The sequence below is a fragment of the Lytechinus variegatus genome, chromosome 3, assembly GCF_018143015.1.
Source record: "Lytechinus variegatus isolate NC3 chromosome 3, Lvar_3.0, whole genome shotgun sequence".
Lineage (NCBI taxonomy): Eukaryota > Metazoa > Echinodermata > Echinoidea > Temnopleuroida > Toxopneustidae > Lytechinus > Lytechinus variegatus.
Genome location: NC_054742.1, coordinates 19121382 through 19134579, shown reverse-complemented (window position 1 = coordinate 19134579; position 13198 = coordinate 19121382). Strand labels below are relative to the sequence as shown.

Genomic DNA, 13198 nt, shown 5'->3' with positions numbered 1-13198 from the left:
ATAATAGTAACTTATGTTTAAATTGTGATATTGAGGAAGACTGTCGTGCTTTTTTGACTGCGATAAAAAATCACTTTTTATTTGGCGTTGAAAATTTGATTTAAAAAGTCTTCCTGACTGAAATATGAGGTATTAATTAACACTGGAAAACATATAGATTTGATAATATTCATTGCATTATGGAGTATTTATAAATTGATTTTGGAGACAAATTCAGTTGGTTTAAATAAAGAAAGTAGGCCTACAGTCTTGTTTTCTTAGAAGAGAGGTTGAAAAAGATAAAATTAAATCACAAAGAGAAGGTAAATAAGACAACGAGAAGATAAATATTTACCGAATTAACTGTTTGTTTTATTATATTCAATTTTATAATTTTCATTGTCAAAAGTTCATGATGGTAATTAGTTTTCATCATTTGTTTGTGTAACGCTTTGACTTTTAAAAATAAAATCCTTGGTTAGGAGGGGGAAAAATATCACATTAGCAGCAGCCGCATACATGTAGGTCCATTACAGTAAACTGAAAAAATGATCACCATTCTTCTACCAATGAGCGATCGCATGCAATGGGTACCGTACACAGAAATACAATTCGTTGGTACCGTACCGTATATTCCCAGTATACTACTGTACTGTTTACATTTTGAGACGGTGTATGCGCTAGCGTCGGAATGGATCCAGGGGTGGCCTGATAAAGAAGTGGCAGGAAGTTGGAGTTGGAGGTGGCCGTGGCAAAACTGCAAGGAAAACAAAAATAACAGTTGAAGTTGATCGCTTCCACGAGGAAAATCTAAGATCTTTTGCTGAGTACCGGTGCTGACATACGACAAAATCAGTTTATAAATCATAGCTTTCTAAGTTCTATCTTTGAAGGAGGGAAGTCAAAATCGATCCCCCATCTCTTGCTGGATCGCACCATACCTGCATCGGGAGGTACTCGGAGCCAGCCAGCTAGATCTGCGATTGATTCTGCGTACCGGTAATAGTAATACTAATAGTAAATACCGGTAATAGTAATACTAATAGTAAATACCGGTAATAGTAATACTAATAGTAAATACCGGTATATGTATGGTCAATGGAAGGGTGCATCATGATTTTCTAACATTTAGGCAGCTGGCATTCGTCTGTTTTGAGGAGTATTCAAACATTTTTTAAAATTTCTCCTCGGGAGCCAACAACAGCGTAACAACCAATGTACCTAACAGGGACTGAACCCAGGGGGGCCACTTACATTGACGAGTGGATACCATGTGCGACCCCAAAAACACGTAAGAAGGATGTAACGTGATAAGGGTCTCAAAAACACAAAAATAATGAAAAAAGGGTATTTATTTCGCTAGGAAAATTACGTGTTTAGGGTCGAATTTGCGTGGATGATAAAACAATAAAAATCAAAATGTTTTGTAAAGGATGTCCTTTTTGCCCCAACACTTCGTGTCAGAGTCCGATTTTCGCGAGGTGTAGATGGTGGGGTAGTACTAAACCAAATAAGGTAAAGCCGACGACCGAAGTACCCATAACAACAAAACATTCCTGTACTTGTTTAGGGGTTCATTTAAGGGAATATTTACCAAGAGTATCGTTTTGTTTCCAATACTTGTTAAGGGTGGGGTTTCACACGCCAATACTTGTTAAGGGGTGCATTTTCAGAATATGGAAATTACGTGTTTAGGGTGCTTTTCGAGACCCCATGGTCGCGCATGGTATCCACTCGTGAATGGAAGTGGCCCCCCCCCGGGACTGAACTCTCAGACTCAGCGCACCCAAAGAATCAGACTGATAAATATGCTCTTTTGGAGGAGTTTTTCAACTTTTTAAATACATACATGGTGTATGTTTGTCCTATACACAGACGGACCATCATCATCATCATCCGTTAAAGTACAGTCCACAAGGTTGGTGTATCATCATACTTGTAGAATTTTGCAGGATTATATACAGTGCTGTGGAATTCAGATCTTTTCTATGTACGTGCGGTTAAAGAAAAAATAAATAAAAAATAAAGATAAATAAATAAATATATAAATAAAATAAAAAAAAAAAAAAGAATCAGCGCAGTCTTAGCGCAATTGGATTTCTGCACCTCAGCCTTGAAGCTGGCTACTGAAGTGTAGTTAACTGTAATTGTAATGGTAGGGAGAATATTCTACAGTCTAATGGCATCAGGCATAAAAGTTTTCTGATAAATAACAGTGGGACGTGTAACCTCGTCTGATGACCACGAAGCGAAGTGGAAGTAGCAGCCTGGTACGGTGGTTGAAGTACTGTACCTTTGGTACATCAACAATTGTGTTTACCAAGCGATAAACTATCACCACCTTCAACTGGGCTCTTCTCTCTTCAAGGGTGGGCCACTGTAGCTGTTGTAGCATATCGGTGACATTAGTGCGATGATGGTCTCCCATGGTGAATCTAGCATATCGTCGCTGCACCATCTCCAGCTTCCGGTTGTTGTCTTTGGTGAAGGGGTCCCACACTTCACATCCATATTCCAGGACAGGTCTGAGGAGAGATTTGTAACATAGAACCTTGACGCTTCTTGGGCATGAGTGCAGGTTACGTTGCAAGAAGGCACGTGTGGATGACAGCCATTGGGCTCGTAATGGTGGAGCAAACAACCGCCGCTTAATGATAATAATAATAATCCGCTTTGTATATAGTGCTTAATACGGAACAACGTGTCTACGCATTATTACCCTGGTCATCAGATTCAATCTGTCATTCCCGCACACAATGTGTGCACATCCTACGGGGTACCCATTTAGCACCTGGGTCAAGAGTGGCAAAGTGTGGATTAACACCTTGCTAAAGGACTCCAGACCGCGTTGGGATTCGAACACAGCTTAACTACAGAGTCTATGGAGAAAGGCATGAAAGGATGTGCTTTTGCACCCTCCTCGATTACTCCTAAATTTTGCTTTATGTCGGAAGAAATAATAAAGAAATTTATATATCAAATACAATTCAGATTACCACCTTTCCGAAATAATTGGAAAATTGCAAATGTTGATGACAAACAGATTGGGATCAGCCATGTTCATCTTCGATCGCCATCAGCTAGTTGAGTGTACAGACGAGGACATGCCAGCGGATTGGCTGGCACGTCTGTACGCTCAGCTGTAGCTGTACCAGTATAAAATAGCCAGAACCAGAGAATACTTTTCAGAGCAGTGGCACAGCTGGCTTTCTTTGCCAGAGTTGATATCAACAATGAGTAGGCCTACTATGTGCAATTTCAATAATAATGATTTGTTTTGGTAGCGAGGCGTAAATGAATGAAACCTAAACAAATTGGTGCGCCTTCTATTGAATTTTAATGATGAATCATACCGCGCATACCACTGCATTGTTTTTCTCCCCTTAAATGACGCATCTTTAATAAATTATGTAATCACCAAGTTGTAATCCCGGGGTTGTAATATGTCCTAAAAGATAATTGCATTATTTGAGATCCTGAATTCTTCACAATATTTATGATAATGTTAATTGATGTACTCATTCAGCATTAAAGGTCAAGTTCAATCCACAAAAATTTTGATTTGAATAAATAGAGAAAAATCAAACAATCATGCTGAAAATTTCATCAAAATCTGATGTAAAATAAGAAAGTTATGACATTTTAAAGTTTCGCTTATTTTTCACAAAACAGTGATATGCACAACTCGGTGACATGCAAATTAGACAGTCAATGATGTCTATCACTCATTATTTCTTTTGTTTTTTATTGTTTGAATTATCAAATATTTTATTTTTTTTTACAGATTTGACAATAAGGACCAACTTAATTGAACCATATAGTAGTATACAATGCTAATTGCACATGTTCAGGGAGGAATTAGTCGTTGTTTCACATGAAAAGAGGGAGAATATTTCATATAATAAAATACAAAAGAAATAGTGAGTGAGTGATGTCATCTGTCTCCTCATTTGCATCCCGACAAAGATGTGAATATAACTGTTTTGTGAAATTAAGTGAAATTTTAAAATGTCATAACTTTCTTATTTTACATCTGATTTTGATGAAATTTTCAGTGTTATGCTTAGTGGATTTTTCTGTTTTTATTCGATTCAACTTTTTGTTGGGGTGGACTTGTCCTTCAAAGAGAGTGATAGGCAGAATCAGTACTGTCTGTCCTCTGCAAATCTTTATATTTTTCTGTAACAGAATTATGTTGAAATGTGTGAGTTTGTTATACAAATTTATATCATTTATGACTGTAAAATGAAAAGTAATTGGATTGGAAAGTAATTGAACAGTTTGGAATTGTAATTGAAGAAAGTAAATAGCACAAACTGCCCAATCCTGATATTTAGTCAAACTTCAATCTCCATCATCCTTAAGTGTCTCGGTTAAGCTTTACGTGTCAATTTGTGGTATCATGTCAAAGATCATTATACAATATTCAAATGTATAATTACCATCCTCTATCACAAATTGTTTCTTACTTTTTTTGTGCCCTGTTCTCAGTATATTTCCTTCTCTTTTATTTGTAGGTTTATTACCTCAGCAGAAAGTATGTACTATTGATGTAAAGACCTTGTCCACAATGTCTGGTCCACTTCTCACAAGACACACAGGTAAGCCAATTGATAGCTATACGGTAGATGTATATCGGATATCAATATTTCACATAATTTCTGAGTTAAGTCCAGTGATCAGTGAAATAAAGTTAAAGCATAAATGTAATTGTAATAATTAGAGTTAAAATCAAGGGACTATTTTCACAAAGAGGATAAACCAGGGGAGCGTTTCATGAAAGGACTTTTCAGACGTTTTATCTGACAAGTCTTGGTTTATCAGACAGTTACTATAGTAACAGTGCTTCTCAACCAATCAGAATCCAGGAAAGTTGTCAGATCTGACAACCTGTCGGACGAAAATATTGATGAAACGCCCCTCTGATAAGTGCTTATCATTTTGTTACCACCCACTGTTTTTCGATATGCAGAGTTGTACTTTTTATGACTGTGAAACTCGATAAATAAAAAGGTGTGTTAAATTGACCCATGGGCTAAGTGATATAAATGATTGCACTTTGCCTCGTGAAGCAGGGCCCGGGGTTAAAAATGAAGTCAAATAACGTCAATTAATCAATGGGATGATGTTTTCCCACCCTTGCGAATCTGGCTGAAGTATTTAACCCTCCCCCAATATTTAGGCAACTTAGTTTTTTCTTATAATTGCATTACTGGCACCATTAATTATCAGTGTTCACACATCATTTTTGGATGGAGAAACATTTGGTTTGGGTTTGACACTTTTGTGACGTATTCCCTTGCTTGCACTCTAGTGAGTTTGATTACTGTTGTCTGTGTTTATGGATTAATCTATCAATGTTGAACACGATTCAACACCCTCTTATTGTGAGAGGTTATACTGTATATTGTGTACTTCAGATTTATTGAATTTGCCTGTTACAATTTTTCAATATTTTCATCATATCTTGTAGCCTTTTTTCCTGAGCTTACCAGTTCCCTTGATAGAATCAGAGTGCATATGTTTGAATTATCTAAATATTACAAACTCTGAATTATATTTCTCTGAGGAGATGCATTCCTTGGTCAAGACCGTACTGACCTTCATGCTGCAGCATTCCAAGGACAGTTAATGACCATGCATGGTCTGATCCTACGAGGAGCTGATGTCAACAAACGCACGTCTGATGGTGTCACTCCACTTCATGAAGCTTGTTCTCGTGGGTTCCTCTACTGTGCAGAGATGCTTGTAAAACATGGTGCTGATGTAAGTAGATATGTTGCAAGATCTTAAGAGAAATGTACACTGTAGCTGTTAGAGAGAAATGTTTTGAACCAGAAATAAAAATTGCTCTTTGTAGTCTTGAAATAAAATCTACAGCTCACCCAAAATATAGGTAATGAAATCATGGTACTCTATATCAGCTCTACAGATTTATTGTATATATATTGGAATATTTTCTTTCCTGAAGAAGAATTCTGGAAAATATCAACACAGCGATGTCTAATGAGCCATATGTCATCATTTACAAGGCTCATGATGTTATTAGCCTGTAATATTCAGAGAGATGTTTTCCGATTCAAATTATTTATTAGTACAGATATTTATGACGTGAAGTTGTCAGGTGTATAAACAGTAAACAACAGGACAAAATAAAGAAAATTATACTAATAATATTAATTACATTTTGTAGCATATATTTATAGGGCACATTGTATGCTTTAGTATCTCTCTCTTTGTAGATTCATTATACTACTTGAGTTATTGTTAAAAACTTTTTTTCTAATTCCTTAGATAAATGCATGTAACATTGATGGTGCAACTCCTCTCTGTGAAGCCTGTTGCCATGGCAACACAGAAATTGTCAAGTTGTTGCTTAGTAAAGGTGCAATACCAAATCCACCATTGGCCAGGACATCACCCCTTCATGAAGCAGCGTTTAGAGGTAAGCAAATCGAAAAAGACACACATTTAAATGAGAGAAGGGCTTTTTGAAAATATGGATTATCGAAATGGAACATGAAGAGATGTATATAAATATTTGCAATCAGTTTTAGTTTTGTTAGTCATGAAATTCTTTTGAAATAAATTCCAAAGATCAATTGCATCTGTTATATTAAAGTGTCCATAATACCTTGGTCACATTTGCTCTACGGCAGCCGTACGGCGAATCGAAAACAGCTGTTTTAACATTTATTACAACTGGTGTATATAAATGGTTTCAATTAAAATCAATAAAATGGCTGTTTTTGTCTCGCCGTACGGCGGCTGTAGAGCAAATGTGACCAAGGTATAAGCAGTTTAACTCTTATTGTGCAATTTACTGTAAATCAGCGAGTTCCACTTTTTTTTCAAGGAGTCTATATTTAAATGTTTTATTATAAAAAATGAGAATCACTCATGAGACAATAATGTTAAACATCTTGACCATGGGCTGAACTGAACAATGGAATCACTCATACATGCAATACACACAGGAGCCCCCCTGTTTGACAAATGTGGAGAAAAGGAGAGAAAATACTTGCAATCATGGTATAAAGTTTTTTTGACATATTCTATATTTTATTGTACTTTTAATTCAAGGACATACCAAATGTGTTGAAGAGTTAATCAAAGCAGGAAGTAATTTAGAAGCTTCTGACTTGCATTATGGGACACCACTACATGCTGCTTGTAATATGGGCAAGACAGAAACAATAAAGGTCATTCTTAAGGCAGGTCAGTGAAACTTATTTTGATGAAATAAACCACATCAACTAATTTTATGCAAATTTCCTTTGTTTTGAGGTGCATCTTTTTTATGTTTTGCTTGAAATATAAAGCATACAGTTGTTTTCAAAAGAAAAGTTCACTTCTATACATTTCTTAAACCTTATTAATTCTAAAATTTTACAAATCATGGCTACAGATGAGAAAGCAAGCCTTTAACATTCCATTTCATTGTCCATGGCGGACTAATATAAGAATGCATGTCAGATCAATTGAGGGAACTGAGGGCTTTGTTCTTATTTCATTGTGAGATGGACCAGTGATGGCTCGGTGGTACAGTCGCTGACCAGCAATCAGTAGATGAAGGTTGAAATCCTGCTGTTCCTAGATTTTTTTCTGACTGATCAGATAGATCGATCAATGCAATCTTATTTACTGGATGTACATTGTTCTTGAGAGGGTTATTGATTAGTGTCAACTATCAGTAGAAGAAAATGGATTATATTCATTGTACTGGTAATCATGGAAGGCCATTTTGGACTATACTTGTTCACAAGAACGTGCATTTCGATCATGGAATTTTTAAAAAAGCCAACACAGCAAATTTAGTGATCTTAGTTCTACAGAAGCTGCTTTATCCACTGGTGTAATATAGAAAGAAAAATCCCACTTATGGAGGACGAAGTACTTGAAAGACACCCAGTGTAATAATATATTGTTATTGACATTTGTATTGTATTCTGTATCTTTGTATCAGGAGGGAATGTGAATGCTATAATGAACCATACTCGCCCTCTACATGTTGCAGCAGGTATAAAGAATCCAGACCTTGTAGATGTTCTTTTGGAGTATGGTGCTAATGTGTATGCCCTCAACAACCAATCCAGAACCCCTAGGGATCTTATCCATCACACAGACAATGCCACAAGATACATCATTGATTATGAAATGGGTGAGCTTCTACATATCATTGAAACAGAGACTACATGATTTGCCATTAATAGTGATAATCAGGAGTGGGTTTCATGAAGCAATTAGTCACAGATTTTCACTTGTAAATGATATAAGCTACTAGAAATGGTTGCATCTGATTGGCTCTGACCAAATATTCAGTGAAAATCATTGCCAAAACTGTTCAAGAGATGCTACCCATCATGCAGTTATAGTTTTACCACTTTTCAGCTCACTAGAATACTGAATCTATTAGAGCTTGATGTTATGTGTAGCAATTAGGGTTTATTAGGAGTTTGTGTTTAGACATAGCAGACAAGATTTCAACACAAAGATCAATAATCTATATTAATTTTAGTTTGTGATTAAACCCTAGTCTGTGTCAACTTTCATAAATAAGTAGGTCTATGGACAAGTCTAGTTCAATATTTTTTTCAATTCAATTCAATTCTTTTATTTAATTCCATTCAAAACATAATACAATGTAATATAAAGTAATACAAATCAAGTACAATTCTACAGAAGGGCATTCTTACTTCATAACCCCCCCCCCCAAAAAAAAACCCAGTATAATATAGAGCATAAAAGGAAATGAGGGGGATCCACTAAAAAGCAAAGCTTGTTGTAATTGTAATGTCAATAAAGGTTTGGACAGCTACAGTACTCAATCCTAAAATCTTTCTTGTAATCTATAAAATTCTGCCTGCAGTTGCATGTTTGTACAAGATAGTTTTTATGATCAGGTTCTTTTCAATTGAAATTAAATATTGAGGAGCTTGTAAATGCCATTTTTCTTTAGAGATTACTATTTGAGTTAATCTGTATAAATTATATTTTCCAGCCAATCCAAGGATGCTTGCTGAATTATGCAGGTGGAGAATCCGTCGACTCCTTGGTCCTCAGAAACTTTCCCAGGTCATCAAACTTGGTCTTCCTAAAATCATTGTGAACTATGTACTCTTTAGATAACACCTGCCCAAATGAGCCATGATCAATCAAATTTGTTGTGTGAAGTGTATTGTTGTAACAAGAATTTAGTGCTTTCTAGTTCTTTTTTAGTGGGTGCTCAGGTAAAAGTACAAATATATTTATTTAACAGAGAATCCAGATTACTATGCTATTTTAATATTTTGACAAAATACAAGTAAAATTTTTATTTGTATTCAAATTTTGCCATGAAAGTTCTGAGTATTTGTACTCCATCAGAAATTTCTGTGTAATAATAGCAAGCAGGACAAACATATATGTGTATGTACCTGTACGAGGAAATATTTTTGAATTCATTGACAGTATTTTGGGTTTGGGGTATGAGATTGCTTGAATGTGTTGGTGAAATACAGATAAGAGATATATTTTCATATTCGCTAGTGAGATGGAAAATGATGAATGGTTATGAAAAAAAGAGCATGTAATTATACTTATTAATTTTATTAGAAATTTCAGATATGATAACTTTGTATCCGGTAAGGAAAATGAGATCTTTGTAGGTGTAGGTGATATCTACTTTGAGTACATCAGTTATCCAATGTATAACAGTTTCTGCTAATGCATATATTATGTACACGTAAAAAAAAACTAGTGGGTATTTGTTTTGGCATTATAAAATTATTTATGACTGTATATACCGGTAATCAAACTTGAAATAGAGGTTATTTGCGATAACCATTGTTAATATTTGGTGTGCAATACTACTGGGAGAGTTTTAATTTCAAATTGTATATGTATATAGTTATATATATTCATCTTTTACATTTATTGCTGTGACTTAAAAATATAATTCTGATGTAAAGTTCTTTTTATGCCTCCACTCACCGAAGTTAATTTTTTTTTGGGGGGGCAATGTGTTTTTTTTAATGTCCGTCTGAGGACACGGGTCATTTTGCACCAATTCTTGCGATAACTATATGATGAACCAACTTCATTTTTTAATCATGTATATGATTTGATTAGTTTTTGTCTCACCAGCATTAAATAGCAGTGAGACTATAGGCGCTGCTTTTTACGATCAAAATCAGACTTCGACATTTTTACCTTCCCTTAGATTTGCTGCTAAAACTAAAACAGACTATGCAGGACCCCATCCACCCACTCTATGATAATTTTACTTTTAACTGTTCAGGCTTTCGTCTATGTACACCATGCACACTAAAAACCCATTTCAAACAATCATTTGTTCATGAAACTTGGCCATAAGGGTAATCAAATATTAATTAACATCCTGCCTGAGTTTAAAGTCACATGACCAAGGTCAAAGGTCATTTAGGGTCAATGAACTTTGGCCAAGTTTGGGGTATTTGTTGAATTACCATCATAACTTTGAAAGTTTATGAATCTGATTCATAAAACTTGGACATAAGAGTAATCAAGTATCACCAAACATCCTGTGCTAGTTTCAGGTCATAAAGATCAAATGTCATGAAGGTCAATGAACTTTGGCCATGTTAGAGGTACTTATTAAATTGCTGTCATAACTTTCAAAGTTTATGGATATAGTTTATGAATTGTGGACATAGGGGTAATCAAGTATCACTGGCAAGTCTTGGGTCACATGATCATGGCCAAATCTCATTTAGGGTCAATGAATGTCGTGTTGTATCATTATTTGGATGATGTTTTTTGTGAATAATTATTTTATAGTAGTTTCCAAAGTCAGCACTGCTGCTATATTGAATCGTGTAATGCAGATGAGACTGCCAGAGGCGCTCCACTTGTTTGGGTATTGGGTCAAGGTTGAAGGTGACAGAGGTCATATACTTTATATGCCATGTTCTTGCAATTACTCCTGAACTGTTTGACATATCAACTTTAAACTTGGGTCATGTATGCATATTGGAGTGATGGTGATCTGTTAAGTTTTGCTGGTAATATGGTCAAAAATTCAAGGTCACACAGATCATTACATACCTTAAAATCCCTTGTACTTGTGAAAGCTCATTAATTATTTGAAGTATCAACTTCAAAATTGGAAGATGCATGCTTACTAGAGTGACAATTATCTGATTAGTTTAGGGAAGAGATATCAAATGTTACAGAGGTCATACATTATTTTTGTGATAAAATTAAAACAATTATAAAATTTCCATGATGCCATTGGCTTTCTAGCTGAATAGCAAACTAAATTGGAATATAAACTGGCTTTTTCCTCTGATCAAGCTAAATGTGCATCAAAACAATGGACTTGAAAACAACTCCATTCTAAATAAGCCTATACTATCAATCACAAGTTGTCTAAGCCTCTCTTCAGACCTCTTATAAAGCATCAAGTTTCAATCTGTAATGGTGAATACGTTTTCATCATGTTCCTTTTCATTCTTGTCTTACTCTGAATTGCTAGCTCTTCTTACTTAATGTTAAGTTCCAATAAGTTGGATCATTAAAAAAAAAAACAAGGCAAAAGCAATTTTGTGTCTCGCCCACTTATGAAAATAACCAGAAATATCGTGATTTGCGAGGGCACGCAAGAGAATTATATCGAAACTTCATTTTGAAATGACTGGGATGGAATAACACTTGTCATAAGAGCCTTGCACGTAAACTTTAATGTTGACCTGAAAATGACCTTTGACCTTACCATATGACCTCCGACTGCAGCATAAAATGCAGGTCCCCCAAGTCCATCTATCATCCAAGTTTGGTTGAAAAGCAACTTACGGTTGTGGAGTTATGTGTCATTACAGGTTTGTGACGGACGCCGGACGACATTTGGACCCCTAAGTCTCGCCTTCACCTCTGGTGGGCGAGACAAAAAAGAATACTAATATTTGAATGCAGTCTGTAAAGCTTTAACTTTAATAATTATCTCATTAGTTTGTAATGTCAAGGTTAAAGATCAAGCACACAGATCTTGTTGAATCTGTGAAAGACCTCCTTTTTAATGAATAAGAATATATTTGGAATACATTTAGAAATCATTTTCTTTAATTACTGAGATTAACAATGTTTAGATTGTGAGATGTTTAGATTAATTTTCACAATATCAGAATAAAGTATGTAATATGATTCAGATCTGGAAAAATGGCGGAGGAATAAATTTTGACTGCTTGCAGTCGAGAATCCATTTGTCATTGAATATTTTTACACCCTTTCAAACTTATTCAAATTATGATATTTACATCAATGAAAAATTTTAAGATTAATTAAAATGGTTAAAAAGAACAGTAGAGAGTCTCCATTGGAGATCATTCTCAATGCTTTAGTGAATTGCAAATCAATTGTGCCATTCTATCAATAGGCATATGATTAACCAGTTGACATGTACTTTTCTTTAGAAAACAATTATAGCTTCCTAAGTACATAAAGAGTACAGATTTATTGGGACATTGGTTGTGCAGGGTAACTTGACATTTATACATTGTATTTGTTGGAGCACATGGATATTTATAAAATGTTATAAAGTAAATGCATGAAATATTTTGTTCTGATGCATCTTTGGAAATCATGACTCCATGAATGATGAAATCAATGTGTGATATGAAGGGGATAGATGGGAAAGACTTAAAGACTTGACAACTTGATGCAGACATGATGGGGAGAGGCAGTAAAATTAGTTGGCAAAGGTAAACGGTGTACAAACATGTATGTTGTATGTAAGGGTTTGTCTTCATAGACGACAAGCACATGGTAAGAAGGTCATTTGAGTGTGAGTGGTAGAGGATAGTTTGGTTAGATGGAGGGTGCAATAAACTGGATAAAGTGATGGAAATGTTTGCATTCAATGTAACAAATATAAATTAAAAAAAAATGGATCTACCAGAAAAGTCACAAAAGTTAAAGAGAACTGTGAATGTTTAGTGATGGTGCTTTTACCTTTCTATACTAGGACAGATGGGCAATTTTGAAAAACTGCCTATACATGTTCTCTTGTATTTTACTGTAATATTGATTAAACCTTTAGAGTAAACTCATTTCTCAACAGCTCTAATTTCATTTAGTAATCTTTACAAAAGCAGAAATATTAAAGCTTTGGAACTCATGAAATACGATTGTGTTTCTGTTGAAGTAAATTCCTGTAGTATCTCAACAATGCAGCTTTCCGCCATATCAAAGCCAAGTTGGAATA

The 13198-nt window shown here is 35.1% G+C and overlaps 1 protein-coding gene across 2 annotated transcripts; it reads left to right on the top strand.

Moving 5' to 3' along the window:
• The first annotated feature begins 889 nt into the window (after window positions 1–889).
• Window positions 890–9201, top strand: LOC121410412 (ankyrin repeat and SOCS box protein 13-like). 2 transcript variants are annotated; one of them, XM_041602486.1, is made up of 7 exons: window positions 890–978; window positions 4497–4580; window positions 5549–5745; window positions 6274–6424; window positions 7063–7197; window positions 7946–8140; window positions 8981–9201. In XM_041602486.1, the coding sequence occupies exons 2-7, from the start codon at window positions 4550–4552 to the stop codon at window positions 9106–9108; spliced, it is 837 nt and encodes a 278-aa protein (XP_041458420.1). In that variant the 5' UTR covers window positions 890–978; window positions 4497–4549; the 3' UTR covers window positions 9109–9201. The 2 variants fall into 2 exon arrangements, with proteins under 2 accessions (XP_041458420.1, XP_041458421.1); XM_041602487.1 differs by lacking the exon at window positions 890–978 and adding an exon at window positions 1879–1897.
• The last annotated feature ends 3997 nt before the right edge of the window (window positions 9202–13198 follow it).